Source organism: Erithacus rubecula (assembly GCF_903797595.1).
Source record: "Erithacus rubecula genome assembly, chromosome: 17".
Classification (NCBI taxonomy): Eukaryota; Metazoa; Chordata; class Aves; order Passeriformes; family Muscicapidae; genus Erithacus; species Erithacus rubecula.
This window is the reverse complement of record NC_136669.1, coordinates 6,898,947-6,922,041: the sequence shown is the minus strand read 5'-3', so window position 1 is coordinate 6,922,041 and position 23,095 is coordinate 6,898,947. Positions and strand designations below refer to the sequence as shown.

At 43.8% G+C, this 23,095-nt stretch overlaps 1 protein-coding gene across 11 annotated transcripts in view; it reads right to left on the bottom strand.

The window, feature by feature from the left end:
• The window catches only part of EPN2 (epsin 2), a 54,141-nt gene that overhangs the window by 21,184 nt on the left and 9,862 nt on the right, over window positions 1–23,095 (bottom strand). For 4 of the 11 annotated variants that reach the window (XM_079320255.1, XM_079320265.1, XM_079320261.1 and 1 more), the window contains exons 1-2: window positions 20,556–20,709; window positions 665–1,438 (exon numbers count right to left, since the gene is read on the bottom strand). In XM_079320255.1, the coding sequence (XP_079176381.1) occupies window positions 665–1,259 (595 nt within the window). In that variant the 5' untranslated portion in view covers window positions 1,260–1,438; window positions 20,556–20,709. Of the gene's footprint in view, window positions 1–664; window positions 1,439–14,744; window positions 14,852–20,555; window positions 20,776–23,095 lie in introns of those variants that run through there. The other 7 variants (XM_079320259.1, XM_079320263.1, XM_079320258.1 and 4 more) reach the window with 6 other exon arrangements.

Here is a 23,095-nt window from a genome sequence, read left to right as displayed (position 1 = left end):
GAATATAAATATTTAAATACAGATCCAAAGCACTCCTCCTCTGAGAACTGCTGAGCAATCAATGAAGAAAATTAAACAGCAGCATTGTTGCCAAAATACAATAGGAACAGCATAAGGTAGCAAAATGATCCAGGAAATATTCTGTATTTCTTATTTATTCTTAATCCAAGACCAGGTTGGATGGGATTTGGAGCAACCTGGATAGTGGATGGTGTCCCTGCCCAAGGCATGGGAGTGCAGTGAAATCATTAAATTGAACTCATATTCCCTCCCAACCCAAGCCATCCTATGATTCCACCCTGAACAAAAAGAACACATCTTCAAGCACTCCTTTTAAAACCAGAAACAAACAGAAAAAGCCCTTCACACCCTCCCCATCACAGCAAACACTGGAACAGCTCACAAGAGCAGCCTGGCAGCACTACCTTTGGAACTGACAGTAAACAAGGGCTTTTAAAATCGATTTCCATCACTACACACATCCTCTCCAAAGCAAATATTTACCCAGGCATCTGCAGAGACATCAACAGCAGGGAGCAGATCCACAGAGACCCCAGCTCTCCCTGCAGGCAGCATTTGCACTCTCCCAAAGGCACCACTCACTGCAGCAGCACCTCTCCAAAGCAAGGCATTACCCCTTTGGGATGGGGGTGCCTGTACTTACAGCCATGGTAGGATGCTGGGGAGCCTCCAGACTTGCCATACTCCTGCTCTGAGTAGCTGGTGGACAGGTTGGGCTGGCTGGAGCCTCGGCCAAAGGTGATCTGGTTGCTGCCCACGCCAGTGGCCACCTGAGCCATGCGTTCTTTGGTCTTCAGAGCCTGGGCCCTCTCTGTCTTGAGGCGCTCGTCGTCCTTCAGCAGGGACACCAGCTGCTTGGATTTCTCCCTCACGTTGATGCCCTGGTCTTTCCCATCTCGATCGATGTACTGAAAATCTTTCAATGTCTGGATAGCAAAAATATTCTCTTTACACTGCTGGGCCACCCTCTCGGACCCAGTTTTAATCAGATAATCTAAGAGAGTGAGGGCCTTGTAGACGTGTCGCCAGTTCTTGCCGTGGTCGTTCAGTCGTTTCCAGATCATGCTCATAATTTCAGAAAAGGCCACAACATTGTAGGTCAGATCTGCTATTTCAGTCATCAACGAACTGGAAGGACCCCAGGGGTCATTCGAGGTCGCTTCCCGAACTTTGATTTCGGCCTCTGAGTAATTGTTCACAATGTTCTTCATCTGCCGTCTGATAGACGAAGTCGTCATTTTTATTTCCCTTTTTCCCAAGACAGATTGCAGAACACAAACAGCAAAGGGCTAAATTTGCTCTTCCAGGAACGTTTCTGAACTGCGAAGGCTCCGTAGCAGTGGCGTATTTGTGACACGTTCCACTACAATCATTTCCTCTCCTCAAGGGAATGACACGAGAAAATGAAAATCATGACCTGAGTGAGGAAAGAAAACAAAGCAGGTTAGTGGGGTCTGATTGTTCTGCACAGCCAGTGAGCCACACTTGGGAGAAATTCCCCTAGATTAATTTTTTTCCTCCTTGAGTTTCTTCTGATTTTGATAACAACTTGTTCTCCTCACCAGTCACATTAAACATTTCAGATTAAAAACCTGAAGCGCTGAGCAAAACAAAAGCAAGAAGACAACCACGCTGATACAAAGGCAAAATTTTAAAAGCAAACCAGAAACAAAGTTCAACCTTGAGACTTTGTTTCCAAAGCAAAACCTACTAGAACTTTTAATTACAGAGCTCAGACAAACCACATGAGAAATCCCATGCTCAGCAGCCCTCTAACAGAAGGAATCTGCATCCAGAGAAAACAAGCAAACTTCCTAAAAATCAACCAAGCCACTTCTGAAACCCTGGGTAAGTTTAAAGCCCTCTCAGTCTCAGGGCAGAGATCCTGTGGCCCAACACACTCCAACTCAAGGTGACCTTTCATGATAAACAGATTAGAAGGAAATTTTTTTTTTTCCCCCAAATGCATTTACTTTGTTCATTTGACAACACTCAGCAGATCCTCACTTTCTGCTTTGTGTGTCTTCCACATAGCACCAAAGAATTTTTAATTCTATGAGAATGGAATTGTAAAGCCAAAATGATTGGCAAGAAAAGGCAAGGACAAGCTGTGGAGCTGGAAAGCTGTGTCAGTTCTTTAGTTAAGGTCACTGTTTCAAGTAAACAGAGGCCTATTAAGCTTTGGAATAAATTACTTGAGCAAACTGGCAGATTGGCCATTCCATTAACACAGAGCAGCCCTGAGAGCCACCAGTGGCACAAAACTGAGCAGGACTCTGCAGCTGGGCTGCTCACACTCACAGATGCCCATTCCAGATGTGCTTTAATGTTCCTCCAAACTCCCAAGAACCAGCTCCATCCCCTACAGAGACAGTGGAGAAAAGGAAAGAAAATATTTCAAGCCTGACATTGTTATCATTCTTCAAATTACTACAGTGCCATTTGGAATGGAAGCAGAATTCAGTGTCAGCACAGGTCTGTAATGGCTTTTTTTTTTAGCATAAAGACAAATTCCCTTCCTTGGAAACCTTTCTGGGCAGGTTAAACTACCACAGAACACACCTAAAGAGTTCTTTTATTTGATCTTCTTCCACAAAAGTTGATTTTTGGCAGAATAGAAACCTCTTATGACATGATAGAAGATTAACTTTGAATGAGACTGACACTAAACTTAAGGTAAACTGTAACCCCCTGGTGCTGCCCCCAATATTCAGAACCAGCTGTAGGAGAGGAGGTGGCTAACAGCAACAGGAATAAAAAGGGACATCCCCTGGGACATTTAATTTGAAAATGTTGATCCTACACAAACATTCTGTAATTTTGCATTGCCCAGATCTGTTGGCTCACCTGCCCCTGTGATCCCTCTCTAATGCTTGATTTGTAAAAGGTGAGGAAACAATAAAAATTAAACAGAAAAAGCACAAGGTATATCTTATTTAAGCCTAAAGTATTTTTTTTTTTGCCAAGAATGGGTGAAGGCAAGTTCCTAGCAAAGTTATCCAGGGATCTGGAAGGTCTCACTGAACTGGGAGCAGGCTGCAGGCAGGAGCTCCTGCAGCTGGAGGATCCAAGTGCCAGGGGAATCATGGACACAATCCTGATGATTATACAGATCCCAGAGCAGAAGAATGCAATCCCCCTATAAAAACTGAGCTTTTTCAACCAGAAAAACAGTGATTACCATGAAAAATCAAACCCAAGAGAATAAGAATTGGCCAAGTCCTTCTGAAATTCAGGCCACTTCGAAGCTTCTCCATATCTTCATCATCCCTGTGGTCTTTCAGATTACACTCCCATTTCTTGGGATACACACAATTCCCTGCACTCTGCATTACAGATTTGGCAGCAAAAATTTGTATTACAAACAAAAAAGTTTGTATCACAACACAACCATTTACTGCCTAGAACTTCCCATTTATCAAATACTTCCTAAAATTCCACGTGACTTTTGGGAGTGGTATTTCTACTGCACATTTCTCCTCCCTGTGCATTTCACCTGCCACTTTATCCCTCAGCAGGTCTCAATCTTTCCTCATTCCTCTCAATTCAAGATTAATATCAAATTTGACTCATTTGCTTCCATTTGGCCACCTTATTATTTTGGGCCAATCTGCTAAAGGGAATATTTGCAAGAGGACTGATCTAAGGACACTTAGCTGGGAAAAGCCCAACATTTTTTCCTAACCCCATTTTCTGTCTTTTAACCCACTAAAAATCTATGAAAAACATTCTTGCCTTATGAAAGTTTTATTTCTTTCAAGGCCAGGGATGAGAGGCCTTCCCAAAATCTTTTTACAAGCACACTACAGGAGCAAGTGCCTCACCTTTATCTCCCCAGACAAAGACAAGTTTTATTACTTCCCAACTTAATAAGCTTTTGGAAAAATCATTTTAATACCTCACATGTAAAAATCCCTGAAGAATTCACCACCTTCACAACACAAGACTGCTTCCCTTTACTTTCTCTTGCACCAAATTCAGTCATTTTTACACAACAGCACAGAAAAAAATAAAATAAATCAAAGTTTCCTAAGCTTTGCTGCACTGCAGATTGCAAGGCAAGTAAGAACAACCCAACTCTGGCTCACTTTTGGAGCTGATTAAATGCAACCCAAAACTGTCAATGTCTAAAAAAAAAAGAGGGCAAAGAGCCTTCATTTCTCTCAGTTACACCCCACTAGGAAAGCAGGCACTTGGTTCTGGAGAAGAAACCAAAGGAAGAACTCCAAACTGGAAGCTTTTCTAAATCTGGATTAGTGCTTTGGAAAAACAACCCCAGAGCAAACACAGGAGAGAACACACTGGATTAAGAGAAACCAGTAATTTATACTCTTTCAGGAAATTAAATATTTCACTTGTTGTTTTGTAATAGACTCAAACCCCATCAATCCATCAACGCTGAGAGATTCTTCACTTTTGTATCTTTGAGCCCTGAAAACCAAGGACTTTAATGAGAGAAACATGAAGATTTGTTTTTTCCTTTTCTTGATGGACGTCTTTTCATCTTACTCTACTCATAACCCATAAAAAATAACTTATTCTAAAGCTCATAATAAATACCCAAAGGATGATAGGATGGAATTGGTGCCAATATTCCAGGTCCTGCCTGGCAGTGGGACTAAGCCCAACCCAGAGCCCTGGTTTTGTCCCTGCTCTGCACACTCTGCTCCCTCACCACACAATAAAAGCCTTTTCCTGGATTATTCCAAGTCTTGAAGCACTACAACAATCTCTTTTATCATTAAACAGATCAAAAAGCCAAACACCCCAACTGCATAAAAGTGAGGAACTGTTTCTAACACATAATCAAATTCTTACACAGAAAGTTTGATTTTTTTTTTTCCCCAGAGATCTCAGTGAATTAACTTCTCACAACAAACCACAAGGAAGCACAATGCACTTGCAACTTCAGCAAAAATGTGAGTTTGCATTTTTAACAGCAGAGTTGCAAAGAAAGCAGAAAGTTAGACCAGTTGATTAAAGCTGTTTCTGGTTAGCAGGAAAAAGGCTTGAGCAGATTTCTGGCAAAGTTAAACAGTTTAGTCTTGGGGAGCCTTCCTCATCTTCACCCTTGATCCCTACAAGGCTGCTTCCCTTTTCTCTCTCTTGCACCAAACCCAGCCATTTTTCTGCAGCAAATTCAGCCATTTTCTCTGATTTTGAAGTATCCTGACATCTCCAAATGGCAAAGCAAACAGATGTGCAGACAAGGTGAAGCTCACCTGTGTTACCATGGGGTAACCTGGAGGGAAACACCCCGTGCCCTTTTCCCTATTCCAGCAGTTTCACTACACAAATAATGAATTCCTCTGGTGCTTTCCTACACACAACGTGCAGACAGAAGGAATTCTTGCCTGAACTCCTCATCTCTCTCACAAGAGATGAAGCTCAGTGAATGAAATCTGCATGAGGAAACATCTTTAACTTGCTGAGACTGACACAGAACCAAGGCCAAGCCACAGAGTCCTTCATAAACTCAGCTCAAAGCAAACAGCCCCACAAATCCACCTATAGGCAGGCTTTCAGCAGAATCCATTCACACCTCTGGAATGTAAAACTCCAACCAGGATTTGTCTGCACTGATAAAATGCCCTTCATATCAGCCTGAAGGTAAATATCTGCATAGCCCAGCTAAGCATGCATCGGAAATGTAGGAAAAGCCTTTAATATCAAGTGTGAAAATTAACATTAAACATCAGCAGTTCACCAGACATTTGCATAAAATTTTAATTAACACTATTACAGGCAGCATATATCCTTAGATTAGACATTTACTGTAAGTCACATGCATGAAAAGTGAGGTTTGGAAAATAGTTATTAATTCAGGCTGTGATGTGAATTTACAGACTAAATCTACATTAAAATATCCCTGCCTTGCTGCCTCCTTTCTCAGGTGGGAATATACACACACCCCCAGAGATCTTCTGCTCTTCTTGCTGTCAGGAATGGCAGAGGCAGGTGATGCTCAGGGATTTATTCCAGGAGAAATCAGGGAATTCTTGCCAATCTGCAAAAGATCAGGCTCAGAGAATGTGATGCCAGGTGGTGAGTGAGGAAGAAGCTCCCCCAGACAGACAGACAGACACCAACACAACCCCAATCCCAACAAGGAGTCAGCTCCTATTTATGGCAGAGAAAAAGGATTCCCATTGCCTGACACTAAATTCACATCCTGCTTTTCCTGGGAGAGATCATTATGTCTAAATTCAAGCTCACTGCATTTTAGGAAGTCTCATTTTCCACAAACAGCTCAGAAATCAGAAAAAACCCAAGCCCAAATCTTTATACAAAAATCAGGAATATAATGCAGAAAAAAAGCCATTTTTCTTCTACTAAATCCACACTGCTAGATTTTCAAACTTAACTAATTCTCTGACTTTTTTTTCTCAGAGAACTGGCTGACCAGAGGGTATCATTACCCTGCCTATGGTCCCATATCCAACTGCAATCCAAACACTGTTCCCAAAACCAAACAGGAAAAGGGGAAACTGTGCATCATGGCCACTTGGAGGAGGACTGAGAGAAGACACTTGGCACGACACAGAAAAGCCAACAAGCAGAACACTTATTAGCTCTCTTTTGCTATTCTACAGCAGAGAAAACAGCAATTCATGGGAATAAAACAGCAAAATGAAGAGCCTGAAATTCCCATCAATGCCCTTCCTCAACCTTCAAAATTATTTAGGAAACGAGTTACAAATACAGATTGGCAGAGGGTTTGGAGAACAGGGTTAACTCCAGAGGAAAGGTTTCATTTCCATTTTTCACAGCTTAAATGCTTGTCTTCTTCAGTGTAATTTCTGAGGAGAGGAAATGGTTCAAAATTCAAAGTTTTGGAAGCCTTCCACTCCCTTTTACAAATGAGAGAACAAGGTCAGCTTTCACAGACAGCAGGTGGCCAAATTATTTCTTTATTTAAAGAGTTAATGCTGAAAGATAATTCTCCTTCAAATTTATGCATATTCATGAGTGCCAAGGTTTGATTCTGCACTGGTTTTACAGCCCCATCTCAGCCTCACTGAGGAAAAGCAGCTCCAGCCTGAGCAGACTTTCAGCAATAAAAGAGATTTACGGACACAAATCTGGTTCTGTTTTCTTCTTAGCACCTTTTCCTATTCCTTGTCTCCTTAAATTCCCAGGATTTGAGCTCCATGGGGAGCTCATTTCTCAGAGTGCATGGGAAGGGGGGTGAGGAGCAAATCCCTGACCTGCCTCACACAGCAGCACCACCTGGCCATGTCCTTTTGGCACCTGCCAAGCCACAGGGACAGGGGCTTTGTCACCCCCAGCTCCATTTGTGGGGCTTTGTCACCCCCAGCTCCATCAGCCTTTGTGGGGCTTTGTCACCCCCAGCTCCATTTGTGGGGTTTTGTCATCCCCAGCTCCATTTGTGGGGTTTTGTCACCCCCAGCTCCATTTGTGGGGTTTTGTCATCCCCAGCTCCATTTGTGGGGTTTTGTCACCCCCAGCTCCATCAGCCTTTGTGGGTTTTTGTCACCCCCAGCTCCACTGGCCCTGGCAGCTGGAATTCCTGCCAGGGTGGCTGTAAATGTGCTCTGAAGGGCTGGCAGAGGGGACAGCCCTGCCAGACCTGCAGATCACCACTCACGACCCAAATCCGACCTGCACTGGGATCTAATTTTAGGATTACAAGCTTTGACAACAGCTCTTTAAAAATAACACATTCCTCCTTCTTCAGCCAGGTCAAGTGTCACCCACAGTGCCACCTGCACTGTGGGCACATCTCAGCTCATTCTTCATGCAGGTGTGCAGTGAATATCAGAATATTGCAGAATTACAGAGCAGTGTGAGGTCAGGCCATTAGCACTGAACCAGAAATGCCAAATGCAAATTAATCCAACAGGGCAGTGAAAATACCTCCCCTAACTCCTCAAAGGAATTTGTTCTCTGGGGATTACCTGCTTCAAGAAAAGCATTTCATCTGTTTTCTCACAAATTGAGTAGGAAAACAAAAAAAAAAAAGATTACCCAGTGTGTGCCTTGACTGAAAGGTAATAATCTGAAATAAATTCATCTTACCAAGCATACTTGAATTGTATTTTCAATTGAATTAAGGGCAGTAGGAGCAATTCTCTCCTTTCATATTTTCCTTTTGGAAAGGAAGAGGATATCCAATATTCTTGCCAGAGGATGTGTCTTAGAATCTGTTACTCATTAGAAAAGTCCAGCCTTGTCACTTGGGCTGTTATGGGGTGACAGGCACCTGCTCAGGCCCTCACAAATCAGCCTGAACACAGCAAGAACTGCAAAAAAAACACCAGACCACAAAATGTCAGCTCCCAGTGTTTCTCTACAGAACTGTAATTTTTCAAATTCATATTCACCTAGATGTGTGCTCATGCATCAGACTCTGTATTTTGGGAATGTATTTTGGGAAGATACCTGCTACTTCAAATTACCTGATGATTTCATTAACTAAATTGATTTTGCACTTTTATTAATATGAAGCAGACGTCACCAAGTGCAGTTTCTCCCATCCTCCTACACACACCAGACATGAAACCACATTAATACACTCAGTAGGCCAGAGGTAAATGCTCACCATGACAAAGATTAGGGGGGAAAAACAGTTTAACTCCCCATGTAACTATTGGTAGAAATTGAAGGATTAATACTTTAATTTTATGATATGGATTTCTAAGGAAAAGGATTGTTCAAGAAGTACAAGATGCCAAGAAATACCTGTCCATGCATCCAAATGTTATTTTTTTCCCTTTTAATTAAGTGTGCTGCCTGCCAGCACAAACTACAACCCTGCAAAGAAAACAGAGATTGATTTAATATCCCTCTTACATTCATCAATATCCATTCATGGTATAGAATTTCAAGTGCCTTCCCTCACAGCCACGAGATTTTGCACAATCATCTTGAAAACTCAATACAATGTTTTAATCCAACTATCAGAGCTGGTAATGACATCAGCTTTAAACCTCAGAAATTCAGGTACATGACTTATCTGCTCATGAGACTGGAGTTTAGGAGGAAATCCTTTCCTGGGAGGGTTGGGAGGATTCCCAGAGAAGCTGTGGCTGCTCCTGGATGCCTGGAAGTGCTCCAGGCCAGGCTGGACAGGGCTTGGAGCAGCCTGGGAATGTGGAAAGTGTCCCTGTCATAGCAGGGGGTGGGACTGGATGAGCTTTAAGGATCCTTCCAAGCCAATCCATTCTGGGATTCTGTGAATAAATTGGTTTAAGATTGCGAAGTTAAGAATCACATCCCAAAATTTTGGGTGCCAAAAGCTGAAGGAATGCTCTGGCCAAAGCCCAGGGCTCCAGAGCAGGATTTGTTGCCCAGCAGAAAGGCTCAGAGAAGTGAGGATGGGATTCTCCAGCTCCTGCCTCCCAGCCTGGAACAGCTCCAGTGACCTGATCCAGCACACCAGGGCAGGGAGGGCTGGGGCTGCTCACAGACCTCATCACCCAACCAATTAATGCCAAGGTCACTCTAATTACTGGAAAGAACACCCCAAATAAGGGGAGCCATTCCAGCAGCAGTCCCCAGTTGCAGCTCACTGGGCAAAGCTGCACCTGGGAAGCTCAAACTGGAGCTGAAGTTGATGGTTTAGATCTGGGACTGGCTTCAGCAGGTGACTGTGCAAGGACAGCAAACAGGGGCTCTGGGAAATCTCCTTCTCCTGCCTAGTGACACAGCAATTCCATCAAGAGGCCACAGAGAGAGAGAGGAAATTTGGTCTTTCACCCTCCAAATTACCACATTTCATAAAATTACATTTCATTCCATAAAATCTTAGCCCTGCCCTTTTCCCACCCTGATCTTAACTCTGTCCTTCAACACTAAATGTGCAGCTTTCCTTCTGACTCCTCCTTATCTCCTATCTTTCCATATTGTACACACCACAGTTTTCAAAATCCTTCCCAAACCACCCCACCTCTTCTCCCTCTTCCTATCAGACCTGTCTAACGTGTCCAGCACCATCACCTTAGCAGGAGCAATTCCAGAGGAGAGGTCCCAGCTGTGCCACCAGCAACCTGGATCTACAATGGATTCTGGTTCCCAGAAAATAGAACTGAAGAATATTGAATAATATAAAAATAATTTGCTTTGGTCAACTTCTGTGGTGCCCCAGTTTCTGATTCTGAACTGTATTTTTAAGCTCAGCTTTGATGGAAGTGAATCACAAAAAGATGATTTTTTAAAAATATCAGCACATTTGACATAAGGATTTTGCCACATTTTTCTGCTTTCAACTTTTCAATTCCTTCATTCATGCACAAAAGAGAGTCATCCTTGTTCAACAATGAAAATATTTGTTATTACTTTATCATTATTTTGTTGATTTTTGTGGAATTAAGGAAAAAAAAAATCTGGTTTAAAAATGCCAGTGAATCCCACATTCTCCTATGCAAATTTACAGAAATTTTCAGCTGTCAGCATAACAATTCCTCAAATTTTCTGAATCCATCCTCCAGCAGTAAAATTCTACCTACTCTTTTATCTCTTCTGGATATTTAGACTGAAAATTATTTGAGTAGGAGGCAGCTTGTTCGTTTCAAAGAGGATGACAAAGACTTGTTACTCAAAAGCATCTGTGCCTGTTCCTTCATTAAAGGTCATTTTCTTCCAGTCAGCTCTAGCAGGGAACATCTTCTACCCCCTCAGCTTTGATATCCTGCAAGCAGCAACTGGATCATGTCCTTGGGACTCCAGGTATCTCCTAAGGAATCCACATGACAAAAACAATACCTACCTCTGTTTGCAAAGCAGCTGGTTGTGGCTTGGGATATACTGAATAAAATGCAATAAAATCCCTTGTGGAGCACTGCTCCTCCCTGTTCCTCCCAGAGCTGCCTGGTGATTATTGTTCTGACCATTGTTTTCATGCAAGTCATTAAAAACAATCTCTCGTTAGATTTAGAAGCAGAACATGAAAGTGGTTTAAAAACTCACTCCATTTTTTTTGTTTTTTGAAGAGCTTTCCACCTAGTCCAAATGCACAGAAGAAATTCTAGCCCATTAACATCCATCAGAGAGCAGTAATGAATTTATCAATATTGCTCCAATCCACGGGCATGGCATGGTGCTGAATCATTTGCAGCAGGAAGGGCTCACACAACCCTGCCCACCCTGCCAGCAGTCCCTGGAGAAGGAAAAATGAATGTATTGAGATGTCCCTGAACTCTGTTATCCCTCTGGGTGGGGTTGGTGGTGCCTCTCCACACCAGGATTCCCACAGCCATCAAATCCTGCCTGGATCTGCTCCCCCTGGACACGTCCCTCCTTTGCCAAGCCACTGCAGGATTGCAAGAAGCTTTCAGTGCTCTTCCTTTCTATAAATGACACCAGGATTTGGTTTTTCCCCTGCTTTTTAATGTACAATGCAAATATGTTAAGCCTTAAATTGAGTACTTAATTTGCAGAGGAAAAAAAAACCAAACAAAACAACAAAAACCCCTCCACACCATGTTACTGCAATCATGCTGAACTGTGATTTTATTTTTGTGTCTATTTACAGAGCTATGGAGAGACAAACTTCTTCCTCCAGCAAGGAATTTTCCTAACAGTGAAAGCTTTATGCATAAAAAAAAAGCTAAAAGCTATCAAAATCAGCTAGTCTTAAAAGAAAATAATTCTCAAGTAACATAGAAGTTTAGCTGCCAGAAAAAAAAGCCCATACCTGTGGCTGGAGTACAACAGTATTAAGTTACTGTTCTCACAACAAAGGAAAAGGAATCTATTCTTGAAAACAAAATAAATCAGCCTTAATGACATAAACAAAATTATCCTTAAATGTAGATTTAACTACTCTGCCTGCTTTGCCTTGCCCAGGGATGCCAAGACTGGTGGGCTCTGCAGTTTTCCACCTCTCTAAATCCCTTCCTTGTGTTTACACTCTCAGCTCTAATGGTATCTCTAATTAACCCCAGGAATAAACAGGGGTTTGTTAAGGGAGCCCTTAGAAAGCAAGAACAGCTAATCCAGGTCTCAGCACCTCTGCTGCCTTAACCCAGATGAGGGCTCAGAACACACACTCACACATGTGTCTGCATATCCCCAACTCCCACGGCTTCACTCAATTAATACTATTAAATCTTTAATGCTTGGCTTCAAAGGCTTTTTTTTTTTTTTAATTTTTAATAGCTCTCATAGGTGAGCACGAATGTTTTAAGTCTTTCTGCTATATTTTAAATAAACTCCTCTTTTCTTGCCACTTTGATGTTTGCCTTTCTGACAAACCTCTGCTCTGTGAAGCTGCTGCGACTCTGTTTTGTGTGCAAGGATGACATTACAAGCTCCAAAAGATATGTTAATCACCGAGCTGGAATCTGGGATTTTTTTAATTCCTCTCACCTGCCCTCTGGGCTGGGAGTTGGCACCAGAACAGCTTTCATCAAAACAATGAAACCCAGAAGGAGAGAAGAGGCAACTGGAGGGAGGGGGCTCTGATTTGCATCTGTTTAGCATGGAAGGGGCAGGCGGGGCTAAATTCTCTTTTACTCTGCTTTCCCATGAAAGGAGAGAATGCCAAAGTCACCGTATTTTATTTAAATAGTTCAAATGGGAGTTTTGACAAAAGACTGGTCAAGCTGGATGGAAGAATAAGCCTTGTGGCAACTGAAGGCACATCCGTTTCACACTGTTTGATGGGCACTGAATGTGTTTTTAATTCTCCCCTTCTCTCACTCCAGCTACCTTGAGACCCCTCCCCACCTTGCCCTGCCCCGTTTCTAAATTTTCAATTTGTGAGACAAGAGACAAAGCTTTGACAGCACATTTCAGGCCTTTCTATAAAGCATAAACTACTACAAGAAACTGAGGGGAAAAAAAACAAAAACAGCACAGGCTTTCCTCCTCCTTCAAAGTTTATTTTTCTTCTGAATAAGAAAAAGAAAACCCTTCTTAAAATAAAACTAAAAATCAGCATTTCCAGGGACAGGAAAAGGCACTATAGCATTATATACACTATCCAAGCTGACACAAAAAAAGAAGAGATTAAAAGCCTGGCTGCAAGCCAAGGCATCCAGACACAATTTTGCACAGAGCAGAGAGAACAAAAGTGTTGCTGCATTCAGGATGTTGGAGCGTGTTTCCTGCACTCACACCTGAAAGCAAACAGCACTAAAAACCAGGGATCAACAGGTCCCTCACCCTCCAGAGTGAAAAATGTGCTCAGCTCACACCCTGCTTGATGCAAAGCATCTCCTGCAGAACAGACACCCCCCCTCCATAAAGCAAATTAAAAACAGAATCATAAAGACAAGCTACAAAACTCTCCTGCTGTTCTTCCCTCCCCAACATTTCAGCAGAGCTCCCATCACGCAGAGCACTCCCCAAAATCCCAAATCTCCAGCCATGCAACACATCCTGACTTTTAAAGCTGATGTAAATACTCCTGGAGGCATCCTATGGTTGTATGAGGATGAAATTAAATATACACAGACACTATTGGTTGGCAGACAGACACCAAAATGGCAATTGCAGCACTCAGTGTGTTTAAAGCAGCAGGCCAGGCAAAAGGAGATTATTCACTAGGTAGTCAAACGTAAAAAAGAGCCAGACATTTCAGTCTGTCTCAGTGTCTCACAAAGGGGTCAGCGATTTGTAAATTTTAAACACAACACTTAAGCAGTTTTGCAGACTAAAAATCCTTTGATGATTTACCTCAGTGCTTCTCTGCAATAAACCAGTTTGAAAGTGATTTTGCTGTAGTCGAGCTTTTCTACTTCAGCTTCTCAACAAGAATTCTGAAAGCCACGTCAAACCAATTATAAACATTCCTCTATTTTACTTCCTTATTAAAGCTTCCCAAGAGAACCAGTAAACATATAAACAAAAATATCTTTCAGAGGAGTCACCCAAGTACCAATAAAATCTTCAGAAAGCAGCTGCTTTGCTGAAAAAGTATGAAAAACCATGGGCTGCATAATCATAGCCTGGTGCAAGGACAGTCATGCTGTTCTTCTGAGCAGCAGACAGAAATTTCTGCCTTTAAAATATACATAAATTGAAAAGCTTCTCAAAAATTACAGTATTAAATATTGATTTCTGATCTGCATTTGCATACTCCTAAGAAAAGTAGTCTGTGTCACCTATGCAGTTTATCTAAAAAACATTCCAACAGAGGCATTATCTTGACTTTCTGAGAAACTCTTCTAAATTGGTAGACAAAGTTTAACTTCATGAACTCTGCTCAACAACAGCAGCAAAATATAGTAACACTTCTCATAGGTAATAAGCATTCCATCCTTTAAAAAAAAAATGACTGCAAGCAGCAGAACACTGCAAGAAGCAATCAAACCCCTGCAATAAGGCAGGATGGGCTCAGAAGGCAAATATTTCATTAGATAACACAACAGAGGGAAGTTTATGCTTTCCAGTGGTCATTAGAGAAAGAGGTTTTCATCAAATAATTAAATACCTGGGCAGGGGCATTTTAAAGATGCATCAGATCTTCCCTGGATCTGAATATTGAGGGTAATGCCTGATCAGGAACCTCTAACCAGACATCACAATCCAGCAATGGCACAAAATGAGAGGGTGTTTCTCTGATTGAGTCAATAATTAAAAGTATTAAAGTTCTGTTTTTCAAATGACAATTGAAGTGCTTTCCATGTGGCAGAGCACACAGTGCCTGACCATCCACCACAGAACAGGCATGTTAAAACAGCTCTGCAGATAAGGATTAATGAATGATCTTCAATTCTGCCTGATTTCATAGGTTAGAGCAAACATCTCTGCCTTACTGCTGTTGTCACAAGCCTCATCCCTGTCCAAACAGAGCTGAAAGTCAGTAGAAAAGCAGCTTCAGCAGCAATTGGGTCAACCGATTTGGCTGAAGAAATCCTCATCACTAAAAAGAAAGAAATAAATAAAAATCAGAATGACAAAGCTGAGGTGATGCTTGGGGTCAGCAGCACACACGAGGAACCTCCTGGGAACAGAATTCCTACCTAGAGGGAAACTTTTGTGCCTGAGGGATTCTTTTGTGCTGCCATCTCAGGGGAGGAAGTTACCTCTCAAAATACTTTCTTTGGTCTCTCCCTGAGGAATATCAGAACTTTCTGTATCAGTTGTTTCAGTGGGGTTTGTCCCACAAAGGTTTTACTTGTGAACTGCACAGCTCTTACACCAGTGAGCAATTTACTCATGCAATTACTCCCAGGGGACTCAGAAGAACTGTGTGAGAAAGGAGGAGCTTTGCCAACCTAAAGGTTGCACAATCAGGGGGGGAAAAAAAAATACAAACCAGGGAGGGGGATAAATTGCAACTGACAAAAACTACAACAAGAAATAGCTGGTGACAGATTGTTATTTAAGTACAAGGAAGTGATTTAAACAGGAGCAGTTGTAATAAGATTATACGATTCTCTATTAAGATTCTTAAAATGTCTTTGTTCTAGCAAAGCTCTGAAAAGACCATTGCCCTTGCAGAGGTTCAGAAACTACTAAATTGATGTTAAGTCTAGAAATTAATATGATTTGGGAGAATGAAGATAAAAATGTGAAAGAACATCCTAGACATCATTAGCACCCAGCCACCCCTGCTGGTATTTTTCCCTAGCAGGGGCACAATGTGTGTTGTAGCATTTCTTGGTGGCAAAACTCAAACCCAACAAACAGCAGTAGGGAGCTTGCTCTGCCTGGGTTTCTGCTTTTAAATAATGAAAACTCCTGGGCTGATTTTAGAAGCCATCACATTATGTAAGTGACATCTCCAGAAGGGCAGGGAAGTCTCTATGAGGTTATACTGGAGAGAGATTAAATCAGTGTCTGGCTGCTGAATTTTAGCCATGACCCCCTGACTCCACCAGGTATTTTCAGTAATCAGTTCTAAAATGACAGCCCCCAAAATTGGACATAACTCTTGCAATGCTGAAAAGCAAACAAGGCAAGGCAGTCTTCAGATTTTTATCTGGTAGGGTGAACACAAAACATCTCTAACTAAGGTGCCTGCCGTGCTTTTAAACTAATGAGCAGCTTTGAACTTTCAAAAAAACCCAATTTATTACTTAATTTGAACGAGTATTGTTCACTGAGTGCTGCATTCTGAGAAACAAAACAGCCTCAAAGAGCTAGGTGTGTCCCAAGCCTGCAGAAGCAGCACAGAGGCTTTCTCCTGCCTGGGTCACCCTCCAAACCCTCCTGGACCTCATGACCATGTAGGATTTATTATATGGTGACATGAAAGGCTCAGGAACTGCACACAACGTGGCTAAAACAGCTCTGGGAGCAGAGGCAGGAACAGGGTGGAAGGAAAGGCAGGAGCAGGGTGGAAGGAAAAGAAGGAATAGGGACAGGGTGGAAGGAAAGGCAGGAGCAGGGACAGGGTGGAAGGAAAGGCAGGAGCAGGGACAGGGTGGAAGGAAACTGCAGAAGTCTCATGCACAGATTCCAGCTAATTACCCGAGGCAGCTCAGGGAGCTCCACTTGAAAACAATTCCTTGAGACATATGCCTTGAAAACACTTCCTATGGATCACAAGAACCAAACAAGAGTGTGTCTGAGATTCCTCCAAACCTCCCCCATAAAACGCAGCCCAGGGGAGCCTCCAGGGCGGAGCTGCATCCAGGCTGGGCTGGGACTGGTTTCACCCAGCTGCACTCCCACTGCCAGTGGGAACCTGTCCCAGCCTGAGCTCCTGCTACTCCACCTGCACAGAGCTGGATTTTGCAAGCCAAGGCACAGGAGGCGTGAACAGCCCAGGCCTGACCTTGAACACAAGCTCGAGGCACCAGTTAGAGGCATTTATGTTAACAGCCCTGGGTGATAGGAAACAGAGAGACACACTATTAACAATTAATGCAACACAGGGTATTGGCTCTGAGATCAATTCAAGTTCAATTTTTGTTACAGAAAAATGAGATGAAAATTAACTATACAGAAGAAAAGCATCTCACTAGCATAATAAGTCAGTTATATTTCCATATAAAAAGGTACAATGGTGAATTACAAACTGAATTCTGCAGGTATCTCCAGTGATACCAACAAACACAAAGCATTTCTATACTGATTTTTTAATTAGTATCACCCTTCTTACAAACAACATTATTAGATATTCATATAGAACTCAATCTTGGTAACTTAAGTCACTCTCCTTAAACTCTGCCTACAACCACTGGTGACCTACAGAAAACACCACAGAACCTTCTAACCCAACTACTTTGCCTTTATCAATGCTCTGGAGCAGCATGATAAAAATCAAGCAAACCCCAAATTTGGAAACCAGAGACAAAAGGGTTATTTGTCAAATGATAAATAAAGAATACCAGCTTTCCTGGAGCTTTCCACCTGCTGCACCACCCACCAAGAGGCTCAGCCCAACAGCCACAGAGTTCTAGATCCATCCTGGAGCCCACAGCCTCTGAATTCACTCTCACATTCAACCATTCTGAATTCTTTCTCCATGCAGAACAGCAAAGCAGTCCTGTAACAACCAGCTAAATTGATTAACTCAGACATTTTAGGGTCTGTTATTCAGCACAGCCCAGTCTTTACCAAACTTGAAGCACACCAATGCCAGCAGACCTACAATCAACCCCAGCAGGTTTTATTCCAGAGGACAGCAATCCATGTTGTTCTCCTCCATGGAGTCTCCTGCCTTCTTAATGAGCAGCCAGGCTACTGAAACACACAAAAACCTGCTGTTCTTTGAAGCACTTAAGCCAGCAGGATGCTGGTACTTTTCAATATTTTCCCTGCACAGATCAGAGTGAGGTGAAGTGGGAAAAGAACATTACAGGCGTTCCTACAAAGCAGGCACATTTCATTTTCTATTAGCAACATCCCAAGGGACACTTTAGCACTCTGCAAATATGGCCCTGGAAGACTGGGAAGTTGCTTCCTGAGTACCAGTCATTAAAGAAAGATATTAGAGTAACTTATATTCTTCTACACCAAGCAAAAGCCAAGAGTCATTTCCCCATCCTACGTACAAGACCTAAGAAAAGCAGGATCAGGAACTACTCTTTAATGTATTTCCCCTAAACTGATTATCATTTAATGATTTCTCTCTCTCTCTAAAGGAAAAAAAAAAAAACAACCACAGAAACAAAACCCCCAATTTCTGTATCAAGAGAGACTATCAGCATTTTTATGAAGTAACAAATTAGGCCTTTGGCATTTCCCAGCAGTGATCCAAGATTTGAGGCTTCTTAAAAGCTCCAAGTCTTATAGCAATCAAATGGCTGACAGCTGGAACAAAACTAGCATGATTAACCAGTTATGTAAATAATGATGTGGTCAGTGCAAGCTGAATTCATTTCTGCTGCCTGCATTATACTGGACATCAGATGTTTGTGAACTCTTCATTAAATGTGACTGTAGGAATAATGGGAGTGAAAAACCAACATGAACATCACCAGCCTGGCTACCTGACAGTAAGTCAGGGATCTCTCCTCTGGCCCTTCCACAATCATCAGCTAACTCATAAACAGCAAATTTAACCCAAATATTACCCACCACTGCTTAGCTTCTACCTAGGGAACAAGTCAACTACTTTTTCTCTCCATGGAGAGACAGAGAAAGATGGAGAGAGGTGATTTATTTACAAGGGCTTGGAGTGACAGGCCAAGGGGGAACAGCTTCCCACTGCCAGAGGAGAGGGTTAGATGGGATTTTGGGAAGGAATTCCTGGCTGTGAGGGTGGGGAGCCCTGGCACAGAATTCCCAGAGAAGCTGTGGCTGCCCCTGAATCCCTGAAGTGCCCAAGGCCAGGTTGGATGGGGCTTGGAAAAACTTGGGATAGTGGAAAGTGTCCCTGCCACAGCAGGGATGAACTGGATGAGCTCTGAAGTACCTTCCAACCCAACCCATTCTGGGATTTTAAGATCCTGTGAGTGCTACATCACATTTCTTACAGGCTGGTAATAATTTTCATTCCTCAGCAGATGTAAAAGTCAAGCTGCTGTGTCAGAGGAGTGTTGTGACACAGAGGTGATGTTGCAGAGTTACCTCATGGAATCAAGGAAGTTACAATCAGCACCCCCAAGTCAAACTTCCTCAAATGGAACCCACAGTCAATTTGGCCTTATCAGAAATCACCTTCAGGAATGCACACTCATGGGTCATTTGTGCTTGATAATTTTGATAACACAGTTAAATATTTAATATGGGTAAGATTATCTCTGACATTCTGTCGAGCTAGTGTACCATTACCTCAAGCTTATAAAGAAAAATTTACAGCAAGTTTTGATTCTTCCCAACAAAACTTGAGTTTGTTCAAAAAAAACACATCTGAGAATCAGCCATGACAAACATACTTAGAAGTAACTCCCAAACAAACTGCATTTTGCTAAAGATACCATTACAATATATTTCTAATTCTAATTTTTAAAAAAAATCATTCATCCCCCATGTCACACCCCAACAACACAATTCCCTATGACCTTGTGTCTCACAAAACACAGCAACACACTGGAATTATGCAAGAGTTCTGTATTACCATAAAGCACATATTTCAGAGGAGAAAATAATAAAACTTAATCTCGTGGCCTGATTTGCATTTTGAACCCGTCAAGTCAGACTCTACAGCCCATAACATCTGCAACAGCTTCACAATCCCAACAAGTCTTTTAGGCCTCCTGTTGAAAATGGATGAGCACGCAGATAATTCAGCTTTTCTTAATAGATGAGAACAAGAAATCTATCCAATTGCTGTAAATTTAAAATCTCGCTTGGCTTTTCAGATCAGTGTCGATAGAGAAGGGGGAAGGGGAAGCATTACACACCCATAAAACTGAGACCAAACGCTACCAGTTTTAAAGCCTTAGAGCTTTAAATCGTAACATGAATATTTTAACATTTACATTAAAGCCTTACGGCTTTAAAATAGGGGACTTCCATTGTGGGCAGCCTGTGATAATTACTGTTTCAATATATTTCACAGCAATAATGTAATACAGCTCGCTGACTACCCGACCCTAATCTGTAGCATCACAGGTACTGCAGGTAAAAATTTTTAAAAAATTAAAAAATAAATATATATATATATATGTAAGTATGTATCAGTGCAAATATATAGAAGGAGAGAGAGAATATCACAGAAAATCACAGAATTATTAGGGTTGAAAAGGACCTCTGGAGATCATCTAGTCCAACCCCCCCCTAGATAAAACAGACCCTTACAAATTATTAAAAGCATTCATACACATCACCCAAACAACGATATTCCCGAAAATACAACAAAACAACCCCCGCGCCGCCACGATGGAGCCGAAGAGCGGCGGGGCGGGGGTCGGGCAGGGCGCACCGGAGCCCCCCGAGCAGCGAGCCCCCCGAGCCCGCAGGCCCCGCCATCCCCGCAGCCCCGGGAGGCCCATCGGGAGCCAGGCCCGAGCTCGGAGCCGCGGGGGCCCGGCCCGGCCCCGCCGCCCAGCCCAGCCACCCACCGGCGACAACAAAGGGCCACCGCGGCCCCGCGCCCGCCCCGCGGGGACCCCCGGGGGCCCTTCCCGCGCCCACCCCGCGCCCCGCCGAGGGGCAGGGCGGGCTGGCGGGGGCTGCCCGCCCGTTCCTCCCCCCCTCCCGTGCCGCAGCCCCGCGGGAGCCGCGCTGACCTGCGGGCGCGGGGCGGGCGCGGTGTCCCGGTGTCCCGGTGCCCGGCGGCCGCGGGCTGCGCTTGACACCCACACGCACCATCCAACATGGCGGCGGCGGCCGCGGGGAGGCGGCGGAGGAGGCGGAACCGGCGGCCGCGCTGAGGGCGGGGGGGACGAGGAGCTGCCCGTCCCCTCCTTCCCTCCCTTCTCGCTTCCTTCCCTCCCTTTTCCCCTCCTTCCCTCGCTCTTCCTTTCCTTTCCTCCCTCCTGGCGCGGCTCCTCGCTGCCAGACCCGGCGCCAGTGAGGAGCGAGGCAGGGTCGGCCCTCCCGGGCCGGAGCTGCTTCTGATGGAAGGAAAGCGCCTCGGGGAGCGCCCTCAGTGCCCAGGAGTTCTCAGAAACCAGGGTGAAATAATACAAAAAAAAGTCTGTCGTACAAAATAGCCACATTTATGGGTGAAGGAATACTCTAGAGAGGGGCAGGGGCTCGTTCTGATGGAAGGAGAGCGCCTTGGGGAGCGCCCTCAGTGCTCACAGCGGCCAGAGGGCCCTCAAAAACCCGCGTGAAATAATACCAAAAAAAAGTCTGTCCTTATAAAATAAGCAGATTTATGGGTCAGGGAACGCTTTTGAGGAGGTCTGGGGATGGCTCTGATGGAAGGAGAGCGCTTGGGGAGCCCCATCAGTGCTCAAAGAGCCCAGGAGGAGCTGGTTTCAGGGCTAGAGATCCACCCAAAATTCAGGGACAAAAAAATACAAAATAATAACAAAATAATCGCATTTATGGACCAGGGTACACTTTAAAGCAGGTCTGAGGCTGTCTTTGATGGATGGAGAAGGTTTGGGGAACACACTCCTGCTCCACACCCACAGCATCCAGGAGAAACTGATTTCAGGGTGGGGTATCCCCCAAAAATCGAGGTCCAGCGTGGGCTGTCAGCCCCCAAAGCAGAATCACAGCATGAATTAGTTTGGAAAAGACATGAAATCATCAAGTCCAACTTGTGGCCAAACACCCCCTTGTCAGCTAGACTGTGTCATCAAATGCCACATCCAGCCTTTCCTAAAACACCTCCAGGGACAGTGACTCCACCACACCCTTGGGCAGCCCATTCCAGTATTTAATCACTCTTTCTATGAGAAAATTCCTCCCAACGTCCAGCCTGAACCTCCCATTGCCTCACACAGCACAGACACTGCACTTTCCCCCCTCCCACTGAAGATGCCAATATAAAATAAGCACATTTATGGCTAAGGGGACAGTTTATGGACACGTTTGTGAATCACCACGCTGGGTGATGAAGGGGAGCTCAGCAGGGACTCAGAGGCACGAACGTGGCAGGAGGAGCCGGATGGTCTGGGTGGGTCAGAGCACACGTCCTTCCCCTCGGGATAATGACTAAACCTGTGTCCGGCATCATGGGCTGGAGGAGGTTGCTGGTCCCATTGTAGTCCTCCTTGAATATATTTGTTCCCATCTTAAAACCACGAGACAATTCAAGGAAACGGGACGTGGCTGCTCGGGAGACAGTCAGGATTGGTGTGGGCCAGAGGAGAAGCTGGATAGCAAAGCTCTGCTTGGATCACTGCTGGCACAGGGCAGTGCTGCTGCTTATTTAAAACCCAGATTCCTGAGGAATCGTGCCTTACAAAAGCATAGGAAAGCAGAAATCCAAAAGCAAAATCCAGTTTGTGAGTCACTGCTTTTCAGTGAAAGGAAGGTCAGGCTGAGTGCTGTGAACTTCATCAAATCCTGGAACAGTTTGGGAAGGGACCTTAAAAATCATCTCGTTCCAAACCCTGCCAGGGGCAGGGACATCTCCCACTATCCCAGGTTGCTCCAAGATCTGGTCTTGGAAACTTTTAGGGATGGAGCATCCACCTCTCACAGCCCAGCCCTTCCTCCCATGGAGCCACTATCAAATCTGAGATTTAAATACAGAAGAACGGGGACTGCAGTGAAACACTGAGTGAGCTGCACTAAAAGCAACTTGTTTAGAAATGCTGCACATTCCAATGCCTTGAACACCATCTGGGAGCCTCTGAATCTTCTGCAGCGAGCTGTGATTCTGGCTTAGCCGTTAACCTTGAGCTAGGCAGGATTAAATTCTGGGTGAAAAAAATACGGGATCAGTACACATCTGATGGTATCAGCAGGAGCTGAAAGAATACTTCCCCCTTCTCTTCTTTGCAAGAAAACAGCAATGATGGAAACCCAATGTTTCTGTGCACGTTCATTAATCCTAATGGTCAGGTGCTGACAGCTCTAAAGGAGAAGAAAGCTCTTGGTTAAAATAAAATGAGAAGAACAAGATTGTTCCTGCTGCCCTCTCTCCTGCCTTCTGGGCAGACAGCTCTCCAGAGCAGGAGGCAGCTTCCTCTCCATTCCCAGCTCCATCCCAGGTGTCTGTCTACATCATTAAGTGTGCAAATCAGCAAACCCAGCAAAAATCTCCTGCAGTTGGCACACTTCCACCAAAAAAACTGTTTTCTACCAACTAGATCAAGCCCCTTAGTGTGCATAAAACAAGCCAGCCAAGCAAAATCACTTGTTTTTT